General features: G+C 41.8%; 1 protein-coding gene across 1 annotated transcript in view; it reads right to left on the reverse strand.

Moving 5' to 3' along the window:
• The window catches only part of ACSS3 (acyl-CoA synthetase short chain family member 3), a 951,593-nt gene that overhangs the window by 78,433 nt on the left and 860,688 nt on the right, over positions 1 to 12,472 (reverse strand). Inside the window, exon 13 of the mRNA XM_069228767.1 lies at positions 9,414 to 9,536. Coding sequence (XP_069084868.1) covers positions 9,414 to 9,536 — 123 coding nt within the window. The remainder of the gene's footprint in view (positions 1 to 9,413; positions 9,537 to 12,472) is intronic.

A 12,472-nucleotide genomic window follows, 5' to 3' on the forward strand; every position in this document is an offset into this window, starting at 1 on the left:
CCCAATCTCCGCAGTCACAGAGGTTGGAGAGGCCTGAGGTCGGGCTCACATCCCTGACAGTTGTCCGGGGCCACTGTGGCTTGCTGTCCTGGTGGAAAGAGTTGCCCCTGGGGGGGTGGGGGGGATGAGAGTCACACCCCGGGGGTGGAGTGGGCAACACCACTGTGTTGGCTCTGGTGGTGCTATCTACCCATTGGGATACATCTGTGAGCAAAGTAAAGTTAGGTGCTGCACAGATGGTATCTGCAGATGTGGAGAAGGGTTCCCCATGGGTTAGCTTAGTGGGCCCTGAGCGTTTAGACAGAGGGATCAGACTGGAGTCAGGAAGGCATAGAACTGGAACATGCCCTTGCTGTTGTGGGCCTGGGTCCTTGTTCTATCGCCCCAATCAGGGAAGTACATCAAGGTATTGATTATTCTCCCCTGGCTTTAGGCTGGTAGGGGGTTGTGTTGGACTTTTTTGCTTATGCAGGGCCATCCCCAATCTTTTTGCCTCCTATTTCTTCTGACCTGTTGCTGTTGGCTTTTGAGCTCTGAGCACTTTACTACTGCTAACCAGTGCTAAAGAGCATATGCTCTCTGTGTAAATTGTATGTAATTGGTTTATCCATGATTGGCATATTTGATTTACTAGTAAGTCCCTAGTAAAGTGCAATAAAGGTGCCAGGGCCTGGAAATCAAATGCTACTAGTGGGCCTGCAGCACTGGTTGTGCCACCCACATAAGTAGCTCTGTAATCATGTCTCAAACCTGCCACTGCAGTGTCTGTGTGTGCAGTTTTGACTGTAAGTTCGACCCTAAACCTTCCCTTTTCTAACATTTAGGGCACCCCTAAGGTAGGGTGGGTGCAGGGTATGGGTAAGGTAGGACATATAGTAATGTGTTTTATATGTCCTGACAGTGAAATATTGCTAAATTAGTTTTTCACTGTTGCAAGGCCTGTCCCTCTCATAGGTTAACATGTGGGCTACCTTTAAATGTGATTAAAGTGTAGATTCCCTTTGGGAGCGGATGGACATGTGGAGTTTGGGGTCTCTAAGCTCACAATTTAAAAATACATCTTTTAGTCAAGTTGATTTTAAGATTGTGTGTTTGAAAATGGCACTTTTAGAAAGTGGCCATTTTCTTGCTGATACCATTTCTGTGACTGCCTGTTTGTGGATTCACTGCCTGGGTCAGTTTGACAGTTGGGCTGGTTGCACCTCACACTAGACAGTGACACAAAAGGAGCTGGGGTGTAGTCTGCATTTCCTGATGAGCCATTTGTGCTAGGAGGGAGGGGAGGAGTGGTCACTTACACCTGAAAGGGCCATGCCTGTCCTCACACAATGCAGTCTCTAAACCCCTGGTGAGTGTCTGGGTTCTGGCCTGGGCAAGGCAGGATTTCACATTCACAAGAGACTTTACTTTGAAGTAGGCCTACTTCAAAGGAGAAATTGGGTATAAGAAGGGCACCCAAAATCACAGACTTTAGATCACTTCTGAACATCAAGAGGAACCTCTGCCTGGAGAAGAGCTGAAGAGAAGTGCTGCCCTGCCTGTGACTGTGCATTGTGGAGCTATCCTGCAGTTGGTGCTTCTGCCAGAGTAAGCGGGCAAAGACTGGACTTTGTGTGCCTTCCATCATGTGAAGAAATCTCCAAGGGCTTTATTTAGAGCTTGCCTCCTGTTGTTTCAAGTCTCAGGCACAGCAAAGACTTCTCTCTGCCAGCAGCTGGAGCCTCTGGAGAGACTCTGGCTCTGACAAGTGGTGCCCTATCCAGTCCCTGGGCCCTTGAAAGGAAAGCTGGTGGAAATTCAAGGAAATCGACTTCGGACCGCCGCCGCTGCTGAAACCGGTGACGCCGCCTGCCACCGACTCCGTGATCTTCAACGTTTCGCACAGACGCCGGGATCCCCGACTTCGCGCATGGACTTGGTTTTTACTCTTCACCAAAGGTACTGTACTTGGGGGTCTACGCAACTCTGTGTCCGGCGCCATTGGTGTCGGCTTGTTGGGAACTACTCTGTCAAGACGCCGTGTTAACACCTCATCAAAGCATTTTGTGTTTCTAAGCGCTATTTTTGAATTTAATCTTTAAAAATTCATAACGACTTGTGTATGTCGGATTTTTGTCGTTTTGGTCTTGTTTTGTTTAGATAAATATTTCCTATTTTTCTAAAGTGCTGTTGTGTCATTTTGTAGTGTTTTCATTAAGTTACTGTGTGTGTTGGTACAAATACTTTATACCTAGCACTCTGAAGTTAAGCCTACTGCTCTGCCAAGCTACCAAGGGGGTAAGCAGGGGTTAGCTGAGGATGGTGCTCTTTTACCCTGACTAGAGTGAGGGTCCTTGCTTGAACAGGGGGGTAACCTGACTGTCAACCAAAGACCCCATTTCTAACAGAAAGTCTATAGGCGGGACGAAGCCCACACCTTAGATAACAGCATGTCTCGTTTCAAGACAGCGCATGTGCGCCATCTAGAGCTGAGACCTAAAAACTGGACTACCAGGAAAAGGAGTGCAGCGTTTCTCCAGACAACTAGAGTGCACCTATATGACTTAAGTAATGCAACTATTTCATATGAACCTGTATCAGAAGGCGTCTTCTTCTTTGCAAATAAGACACAGAAAACAGCGAAGCGGTAGATGGTGAACCTATATGGGAGGACGTTTAGGGCTCTAAACCAGTGCTTTATTTGTGCTTGTTGTTTCTGGTGCTGAGCACCAACACCTATTTTTGAGGGCCGGTGCTTATTCTTCTGCCTCAAGCATTTGGTGCGAGCAAAAGACACATATGGGAAAGACGGAGGACATGAAAAAGCGTCACAAAAGGAGAAAGTAGAAAACTGCAAGAGTGAGCTGAAGGGCCACGGAGTGGCTGTAAATGGATTAAAGAGGCCCGAGGTGAATTCAGGATTACGCCGCCTCAGTATTCCGTGTTCCTACATTTAATTGGAGCATCCACGTGTTTAAGAGGAGGGCTTTGGGCACCGGCACGTTTTTATTTACAAATTAAGCACTGGTCTAAACTAATAAACAAAGCAGAAAAAACTTTAATTTTACTAAATGTAAATTCGTTTTGAAGCTGATGTGATATGGCTTTCTTGGGGGGAATGTGTCCCTCGCCAGGTAAAGCCTGTGATGAGGAAAACTATGATTGAAAGTAATAAGGATCACACGAAACCTGTCACGTTTATCCGACAAACTCTAAATCAAGCCCAGGTCTCTACCTTTCATTACATCTCCTACAAGTTTATTTTCTGCCTATCTCTGGCTGAAATCCCGATATCTGAATGAAAACTTGGAGCCTCTCTTTTGCTTGCAAAGGTTTTCCTGTCTTATCTGAATTTCTCTAGGATGAAAGGACGGTCCTCAACTTTGAATGGCTGAAAAACTATCAAGATAATCACCCAGGTCTAATCCACACGACTCTCAAATTGATCACATCGGTCCCAAATTCAACCATAGAATTTTTGGGCTTTCAAAATAACATCAAATCATCTTCATTGTTTCAGCTGTTTAGCCCTACAACTGACACATAAAATATTCACATATTAATCACAAAAACCCACATTGTAAATACAGTTAAAAACACTTAAAACAACGGCCCGCTCCTAATCTTTTACTTCGAGGGATCTCAGAAAACATCTACTCAGCAACAATCACCCACCTTTCCGCAATCAAAGTGCAAGTGCTTCGCAATAATGTTAATAAAACAAAATAACTTGATTACACGAGAGGGCGGTCCTAATAAATGTATCGCATACAAATGTAAAACCTAGTTCCATTGACATTTCATTGCTATGTATTAATTTGAATGCAATAAAACAAGCGTTATAACCTTAATGCGACGTTTACCACTGAATGGCTTAATGCAGGAATTAACAAGTTAGAAATACTTCTGCGCTGGTCTATTATACGACTAGGTATCACCGCGATGCCAGGCAATATGTACAGACTGCGCTCATGCTCTGTGGATGCCGACATGAAATCTACTATATAACTTCATCTAATCATTGTCCTCAAGCTCAACTATTAATGATGGCTAAATGCTCTTTCATGCAATGCCAAATGGACCACAAAAACGAGGATACAGAATTAGAAAATGAGTTCCTTATCTGTCTTGAAACACAATGGTAATACGGACCTATTTGATCTAATTGCATACAATCTGAAGAAGGTCATGAGCCGTTTTATTTGTGCATATCCATATTTTGTGCAGAAAAGCAATCCGTGCAATATATTATCCTCCTCTGCCCCACCCCCCACCCCCAGAACAGACAGTCGCAACCTTTATTCCTTTGTCAAGCCTAGCACACTTAAAAAGGAATTCTCTAGTGGGCAGGATTCCTAGTCTAAACTTGATTTAGAACATACATTTCTGTTCAAGTCGAAGTAAGTCCAAATAGGACTTGCTACCAGGGCAGTCTACCCCTTGAAGTAATTTCCCAGTGAGCTGCCCGGTTTTATTTGGGAGAGCTTAATCTCCCACCTTAGCGCTCCTTTACAAGCTCTACCTTATGCCATCCTACCATACTTGGGTCAATCCATAGGTAGCTTAATTGCATCCCCTCTAATGTATATTCACACGGGACAACCAACCCCTCCGATGGCTGTGGCCACCAGAACTAATAACATCTTCCATGGGTTTTAAGTAGATTGTTGCTTTTGGGCTCCTCCCTAACCTAAGCCAGTACAACACTGGTCATCAATCCCACAAAAAAACAAAACAGTAAATCCTCTCACAGTGAGAAACAATGATCACGATTTATACTGTCCCACTTGCACTATGTATATTAGGAGTGCCCTGACAGGTTGGTGAGGAATTGTCATAGACCTGAGAAAAAGTCGAAACATTTCAAACAATGGATAGGAGAGAGGGACTAGAAAAATGAACAACAATTTCTAAGGCATGGCTAAGGGTACATACAACTAGTGTCTCAGAATAAACGAGCTGAAACAATTAATTTCGCCAAATACAATATATATGAGGCTACTTGAACTTACAGATCTCTCAAGTAGCTAATCAACAGGCTGTCTCATGCTATAAAAAGTATCTCAGCGCCAGCTCTAATTACACTGCAGTAAACCTCCTGAATGGTACTGAAACATGATAACCAGACGTTTGTCAATGATCAGATGTCCGTCTGTAGATATGCATCCTTCCCATCCTATTTCTCACATAGTTCTACTAAACATAATGGGAGACGTTCTTCAGCGGCATTCTCAGTTGCCTCTTCCACCGTGCTCTAGACACAACCTTGGGAAACCCTTAGCATTGTCTTGGACTTGGCCCTGACTCCTTCTCCTTCTACTAGGAAAGAACTTGAAACTCAAAGAAGCAGAGCTGAGGTGTTATATGTGGACCCACCTATCCACGTTTCTTGCGTCCACAGAGGCTGTGCATGATTGAAAGCTAAGCATCTGTTTGGGGTCAGTGCATGAGCTGATGTACTCATTTCTGGCATTAAGCTACTGTGGTAGTTTATATGTTTTTGCTGGTGTACTTGTGACAGTGACAAAGTGTTTGTTAAGAGGTATCCAGGAGTGAAGAAGAAAAAAAACAGAGAGGCCAGTGTCCTACCCGAATATTGCTTGCCCATTTAAGTACTGGTGCTGGAACAATTTTCATAGTGGGGGTGGTGCCATCAGTGTAACTTCACTCAAGTCATAGAGATTTTGAAAAATCTAAGTGTTTCACAAAGAACAAGTCAAGCAAATGAGCTACGCCTATTCAGCAGAAGAGAGCTAAGGGTGAGGTATGTAGCTAGTGGGGTGTGTGTATATATGTATGTATGTATATATATATATATATATATATATATATATATATATATATATATATATATATATATACACAGGGAGTGCAGAATTATTAGGCAAGTTGTATTTTTGAGGATTAATTTTATTATTGAACCATGTTCTCAATGAACCCAAAAAACTCATTAATATCAAAGCTGAATATTCTTGGAAGTAGATTTCAGTTTGTTTTTAGTTTTAGCTATGTTAGGGGGATATCTGTGTGTGCAGGTGACTATTACTGTGCATAATTATTAGGCAACTTAACAAAAAAAAATATATACCCATTTCAATTATTTATTATTACCAGTGAAACCAATATAACATCTCAACATTCACAAATATACATTTCTGACATTCAAAAACAAAACAAAAACAAATCAGTGACCAATATAGCCACCTTTCTTTGCAAGGACACTCAAAAGCCTGCCATCCATGGATTCTGTCAGTGTTTTGATCTGTTCACCATCAACATTGCGTGCAGCAGCAACCACAGCCTCCCAGACACTGTTCAGAGAGGTGTACTGTTTTCCCTCCTTGTAAATCTCACATTTGATGATGGACCACAGGTTCTCAATGGGGTTCAGATCAGGTGAACAAGGAGGCCATGTCATTAGATTTCCTTCTTTTATACCCTTTCTTGCCAGCCACGCTGTGGAGTACTTGGACGCGTGTGATGGAGCATTGTCCTGCATGAAAATCATGTTTTTCTTGAAGGATGCAGACTTCTTCCTGTACCACTGCTTGAAGAAGGTGTCTTCCAGGAACTGGCAGTAGGACTGGGAGTTGAGCTTGACTCCATCCTCAACCCGAAAAGGCCCCACAAGCTCATCTTTGATGATACCAGCCCAAACCAGTACTCCACCTCCACCTTGCTGGCGTCTGAGTCGGACTGGAGCTCTCTGCCCTTTACCAATCCAGCCACGGGCCCATCCATCTGGCCCATCAAGACTCACTCTCATTTCATTAGTCCATAAAACCTTAGAAAAATCAGTCTTGAGATATTTCTTGGCCCAGTCTTGACGTTTCAGCTTGTGTGTCTTGTTCAGTGGTGGTCGTCTTTCAGCCTTTCTTACCTTGGCCATGTCTCTGAGTATTGCACACCTTGTGCTTTTGGGCACTCCAGTGATGTTGCAGCTCTGAAATATGGCCAAACTGGTGGCAAGTGGGATCGTGGCAGCTGCACGCTTGACTTTTCTCAGTTCATGGGCAGTTATTTTGCGCCTTGGTTTTTCCACACACTTCTTGCGACCCTGTTGACTATTTTGAATGAAACGCTTGATTGTTCGATGATAACGCTTCAGAAGCTGTGCAATTTTAAGAGTGCTGCATCCCTCTGCAAGATATCTCACTATTTTTGACTTTTCTGAGCCTGTCAAGTCCTTCTTTTGACCCATTTTGCCAAAGGAAAGGAAGTTGCCTAATAATTATGCACACCTGATATAGGGTGTTGATGTCATTAGACCACACCCCTTCTCATTACAGAGATGCACATCACCTAATATGCTTAATTGGTAGTAGGCTTTCGAGCCTATACAGCTTGGAGTAAGACAACATGCATAAAGAGGATGATGTGGTCAAAATACTCATTTGCCTAATAATTCTGCACTCCCTGTATATATAGAAAAAAAAGTATGGCGTGGTAGAACACTTTCATTTACAGACAGCACATTTCGCATTGAAATGACCTGCAGTTTTACTGGTAAAACTAAACAGCACACAAACGAGGGTGTGTGGAAATCGGGTTTCAGCAAATCGTTATCATTGCTCATAACCAAGTAAACCGGGTTGATTTGTTAAAAATATTTGCTTCATTACAAAAAATTTGGTTTTTTTTAGCTTTCTTAACTGCTGGTATATTCTAAAATATGTGTACAGCTCATTAAGAGGTATTTACGTTTTTGTGTGGGTTAAAAAAAAAACTGGAATTCTACAGTCTTTCCTTTCACATTACCTGTACCCTATCAAGGGTCATATCTCGGAACCACGGATGCCTAAACAACCTGTGGCTCAACAACCTCATTCTAACCACTAATGCCTTTACCACGACTGCGTTTACAACTATTTTACCGTTGTAAATGCAATCCTGGTAAAGGCATTAGCAATCAGCATGCATGACCCAGCATGCTTCCACCCCAGCCCCCCACCCCACCCCTTAAACCTAAACCCTGACCCCACTTCCCCCTCCCTAAACCCTAATCACCCCCAGCCCCCCACCCCATGCCAAAAACTAAAAATACCCTGAGTCCCCACCCCACCCCTAAAGCCTAAACCTGCCCCTTCAAACCCTAATCACCCCCCAAGTCCCCCCCCCAAAAAACAGCCCCAGCCCAACTTATCTCCTCCTTCACCGCGTCCACTCCGACTCCTTTCTGTACCTTAACCACGCATGTACGTTGTTCAGACATGCGTGGTTAAGGTACCAAAACCAGGAAGTCGTGGAAAACGAAAGCGTTGTTTCGCTTTCGTTTTTCACAACCTTGTGGTTCTGGACTCGTTCTTCCGGGTGTTTCCCCTATCAAGACTATGAAATAGCTCATGTTACAAAACCCTCTACCTTTGGAGACAGAGAAAGAAAAGTAAACACACATCTACTTGTTAAAAGAATAAGCAGCAATTCTCCAGAAGACATAGCCTGAGATTTGACATCTGTCTTTGAACTCACAGCAAATGTGACTAGCTATAAACAAAATTGAAAGGCACCTTCATCGCTCATTCACCTTCTGAAGTCCAGCATGGTTAGTTTGGGATCCATGAACCTCAAATTACAGCGCCTATAGATTTAAAATGTTTTTGGCAGTAAAGAATTCAAGTTATTTAATAAAGGGGGCATGGGGACTCTTGACAGCACAGTTGTATATACGATGTTGGACTATTCCTCTCACCCAGTGTCACTGTCATCTTTTGAAGGTGATGGATGGCAAAGGGCATTTCTGTGCTGGAAATTAGTAGGTATTTCTGAGTTGGCATTACCTTAGCATTTTTGCGTAGCCTGGTGTGAGGTATGCCGCGTGGAGGTCATTTCAAATATACTTTGATGAATTTACTAGTCAGCAGTAGTTAAACATGCAGCAGACAATAAAAATATCGGTTTAAAAAAAGATCTAGTTTGAGGCAAAATGCTATTTTTTTACTACTGCCATCAATGACAATACATTTTCTTGTAGCGGCAACTTTTAGATTAGTGTTTAGCCTAAGAAAGATATATTAACGGTCTTGAGTGCCCTTCACAAAATAACTAAAAACTGTATTCTTTACCTACACCAATTCTCTCTCCCGGCCTTTTCTTTCCCTCATCTCCTCCTTACTCCACAATTTGTCTACGAAATGTGTATGCAGGGTCAGGCAGAAATATTCAAGCAACATTTGTGGACTAAGGAGCTGGGGGGTTTCTTACTACGTGAATTTGTTGTGCACCTGACCTTCATCGTTGCAAAATCCAATATATGAGATTTTACAATAAGAATTTTGTGAGTCTATTCCTTAATCAGATTATCGTTTATTACCCATTAGATGAGTATTAAAGCAAAGCTGGGCATAAACGCGACCAGAATATGTTCAGTCCATTTGAACTATATAAAACTACCTTTGCTCGAATCGTCTGTTTTTGTTTTTCATTCGTGTGCTTACCTCCTCAATGGCTCCTGCTGAAATCCTGTGACCTGCAACATTGATCACGTCATCAACTCGAGAAAGGACATACAAGTAGCCGTTTTCATCGACGTAACCAGCATCCATGGTGTCGTAATATCCCTAAAAAGTAGAAGTAACACTATCAGCCTGCATCTATTAAACCCATTCATAACGGTTCTTGTTGCGGGTGTTCTGTTTCGTTGCTTATTTTTCAATGCTGTGCCTGGTGAAACTGTGTGTATGCAACTGACAATTATTGTCTGATCCAAAACAAGAGTACTTCATCTTTACTTTTCACAGCGCAGAGCATAGGACTTCCCCTCTCACCTTGTTGACCTTTAACGTTATTCCCAGCCACTTCTGGTTGTGCAAATTCAAAATCCAAATAAGCAAGTCTTCAATCAAGAGATATGCAATACTTGTAGCTCGCACCGGGCCTTGACTAGCACATTTTTCTGGTCCCTGCACGGCAGGGAGAATACCTTCATTTCTCTTGCTAACTACTCTGGAGTCACCTTGAGAGTTCAGGCTTTCTGTGCTGAAAGTAGGCATGGAAGCTAAGTATGCATTTATTAGTCTTTAAATGGCGAGAATCTAGCTAGAAAGTAATGTAATGCTGAACATTACAGGGGGGAATAACAAATAGTTCACAATATAGTATACATCAAGTGTAAATTACACAAACATAATTCACGTATTTCATTCCACATTTTTTAGGCACAGGGAAATTAAAAGGTTTGCCTAGAATCACACAGTGTTAAGTGAAGAGTCAAGTGCCAAGGCCAGGGCTTGAACCTGCGTCCCCAGTCAACATCTGTAGCTCCTAGTCCACACCTCCTCCCCGTTACATTAAATAACCAGCAACTATAGCAGATGGCAACATCTCTAGCTAAAACAAAACACAAACAGTAGGCGTAGAACGTAGACTGTTATAAATGTCAAGTGGACAGGCTTCGTATGAAGAGACGTGGTGTACTTGGACAAGTTGAAACTTAGGCTGTCCATCTCGTGACATGCGGCCCGTATAAACCGGTTGTTTTGTATTTTAAAAAAAATAGGAGAGCTGGACTGGCAACTAGACAGCAATTATAATAACCTTAAGTTGCTGTTACCTCATTTCTGAAGTTCCTTAGCCTTTCAAGACCGTGCAACTATTCCCCAATTATTAATACGAAATTAACTTCAGAGAAATGAAGGGCTCAACTATGATTCATTCTCTTTACTGTAAAATATTGTAAGGTCACAAAAGTTGCCACCAAGAACCACTTAAGATTTTTTAAAGAGAAAATTACGTTTGTATTATTATAAATTACAAATAATTCAAGTGCCTTCCCTGTTTGTTGTGCTAACGCAGTAGCCAGGGGACCTAGCTGAGCATGAGAGATTTTCATGAACACATAAAATAAAAAATAAAGAAACTTATAAAGGAACCATAGCAACTGGAGCAAGGTCAAGTGAGGGACATACGAAAAGAGACGAGTTGATCGACGTTATTTTGTCCTGGACAGTCGCCCATCCATGTCACAGCTACAGCCTCTCCTCAGGCCCGTAACTGTCGTCATCAGCAGTGCGAACCACACACGTGTCATCACGGTATACAGAGAGCTGGCTCACGCTATCAGGATAAACCATTATGATAAATGAGGGCCATTAAGATAAAAGCGGGGATACAACTTATCTACTTTGTTAGACACAATAAACATATATGATTAAGCAAGTCACACTAGAACATAATTTAATAATCCTAACCTAAGAGAATAATTGTTCTAGATAACTCATCCTAGAACACAGGCCTCGGCAATGGCAAGACTAGTACAACCCAAGGAGAACATAGAGTAGGTTATCCTAAATTAATTGAAAGAATTGTAGAATCTTCTCATTTGTGTGGCAAGTAACCAAGGGAAGCATGAAACATGAATATTAACATATATACACTTTCAACTAAAATGGAGCAACACATTCTCTTTTTTTTTAGCATTGTCATGAATGTTGGTGTTTTTCAAATTACCTTGCGGTTCAGTACAGATAGGGGCATGAATATGGGCATGTGCCTTCTTAATGGCATGCAACAATTTACCATCAATTTTAGCACCACATTCTCTAACTTCTTTCACTACACCAGTGGGATTGAATCTTGAGGTTCCCTTGGGTCTGCATCGAGGACATTTGACACAAACTAAATCTCCAACTTTGCTTATAATAAGCTTCTTTACAATGCAACCTTCTCTGCTATCCTTTTCATGTCATGTTATTTTGTGTTATGTTCTCTAAACCAAAGTGGGCATAGATTCGAATTTATAAGTCGATTTCTCAAAAGAAAAAACGGAAAACGGAAAGTAACCTGTCGTACTATGTTTTGTATTTCAGAAAGAACACCACACAGAAGAAACTGAGAGAAAAACATTTTTTTTTTTTTTTTTTACTATTAAATACATTGCACATAATCATTTATGGGTGTTCTCTGCTGAAAAAGTAGATAGGAGATGATACAGCAATGTTTTAGTATATTTGATACCAGTACTACTTTAAAAAGTGGTCATTTTATCAGATGAGAAGTTTGTTGAATATTTTTGATAAAAATTGAACCACGACATCAGCATTGAGAGCTGGGGCAATTTTCAACTTAGTATACTAAGACTACAGCATAGCGAAATTGTTTAGGCAGTATCCTAAATGGCCCTAAAAAATCGAATTACAGTTTGCAACATGGTGGACTAAGTAAATACCCCCAACAGATAATAGAGGTGGTGTTGTAAGACAAAAACATTCAATTTTGATCATAATGTATTTGTCTGTAGCAGGCCACGAGCAGATGTTTCTGATTCTATAATACAAAAAATTGGTGGCTTATGCTATGAAGTTCGCACATCCAATGTATGTGTGTGAGTCTCTGGGGAAATTCCTTGTCCTGTACAGAAAGAGTTGTACAGTGGGTGCCAAACTGGGTTTACACCCAACCACCAAGTGTGTAAAATGTGCTGACTGGAAGGCCAATCAGAACTGGGATATTTATCAATGAATACCAGGGCACACCGGTATAGTCCACAATGTCCATA

This window comes from Pleurodeles waltl, chromosome 4_1 (genome assembly GCF_031143425.1).
Source record: "Pleurodeles waltl isolate 20211129_DDA chromosome 4_1, aPleWal1.hap1.20221129, whole genome shotgun sequence".
NCBI classification, from domain to species: domain Eukaryota; kingdom Metazoa; phylum Chordata; class Amphibia; order Caudata; family Salamandridae; genus Pleurodeles; species Pleurodeles waltl.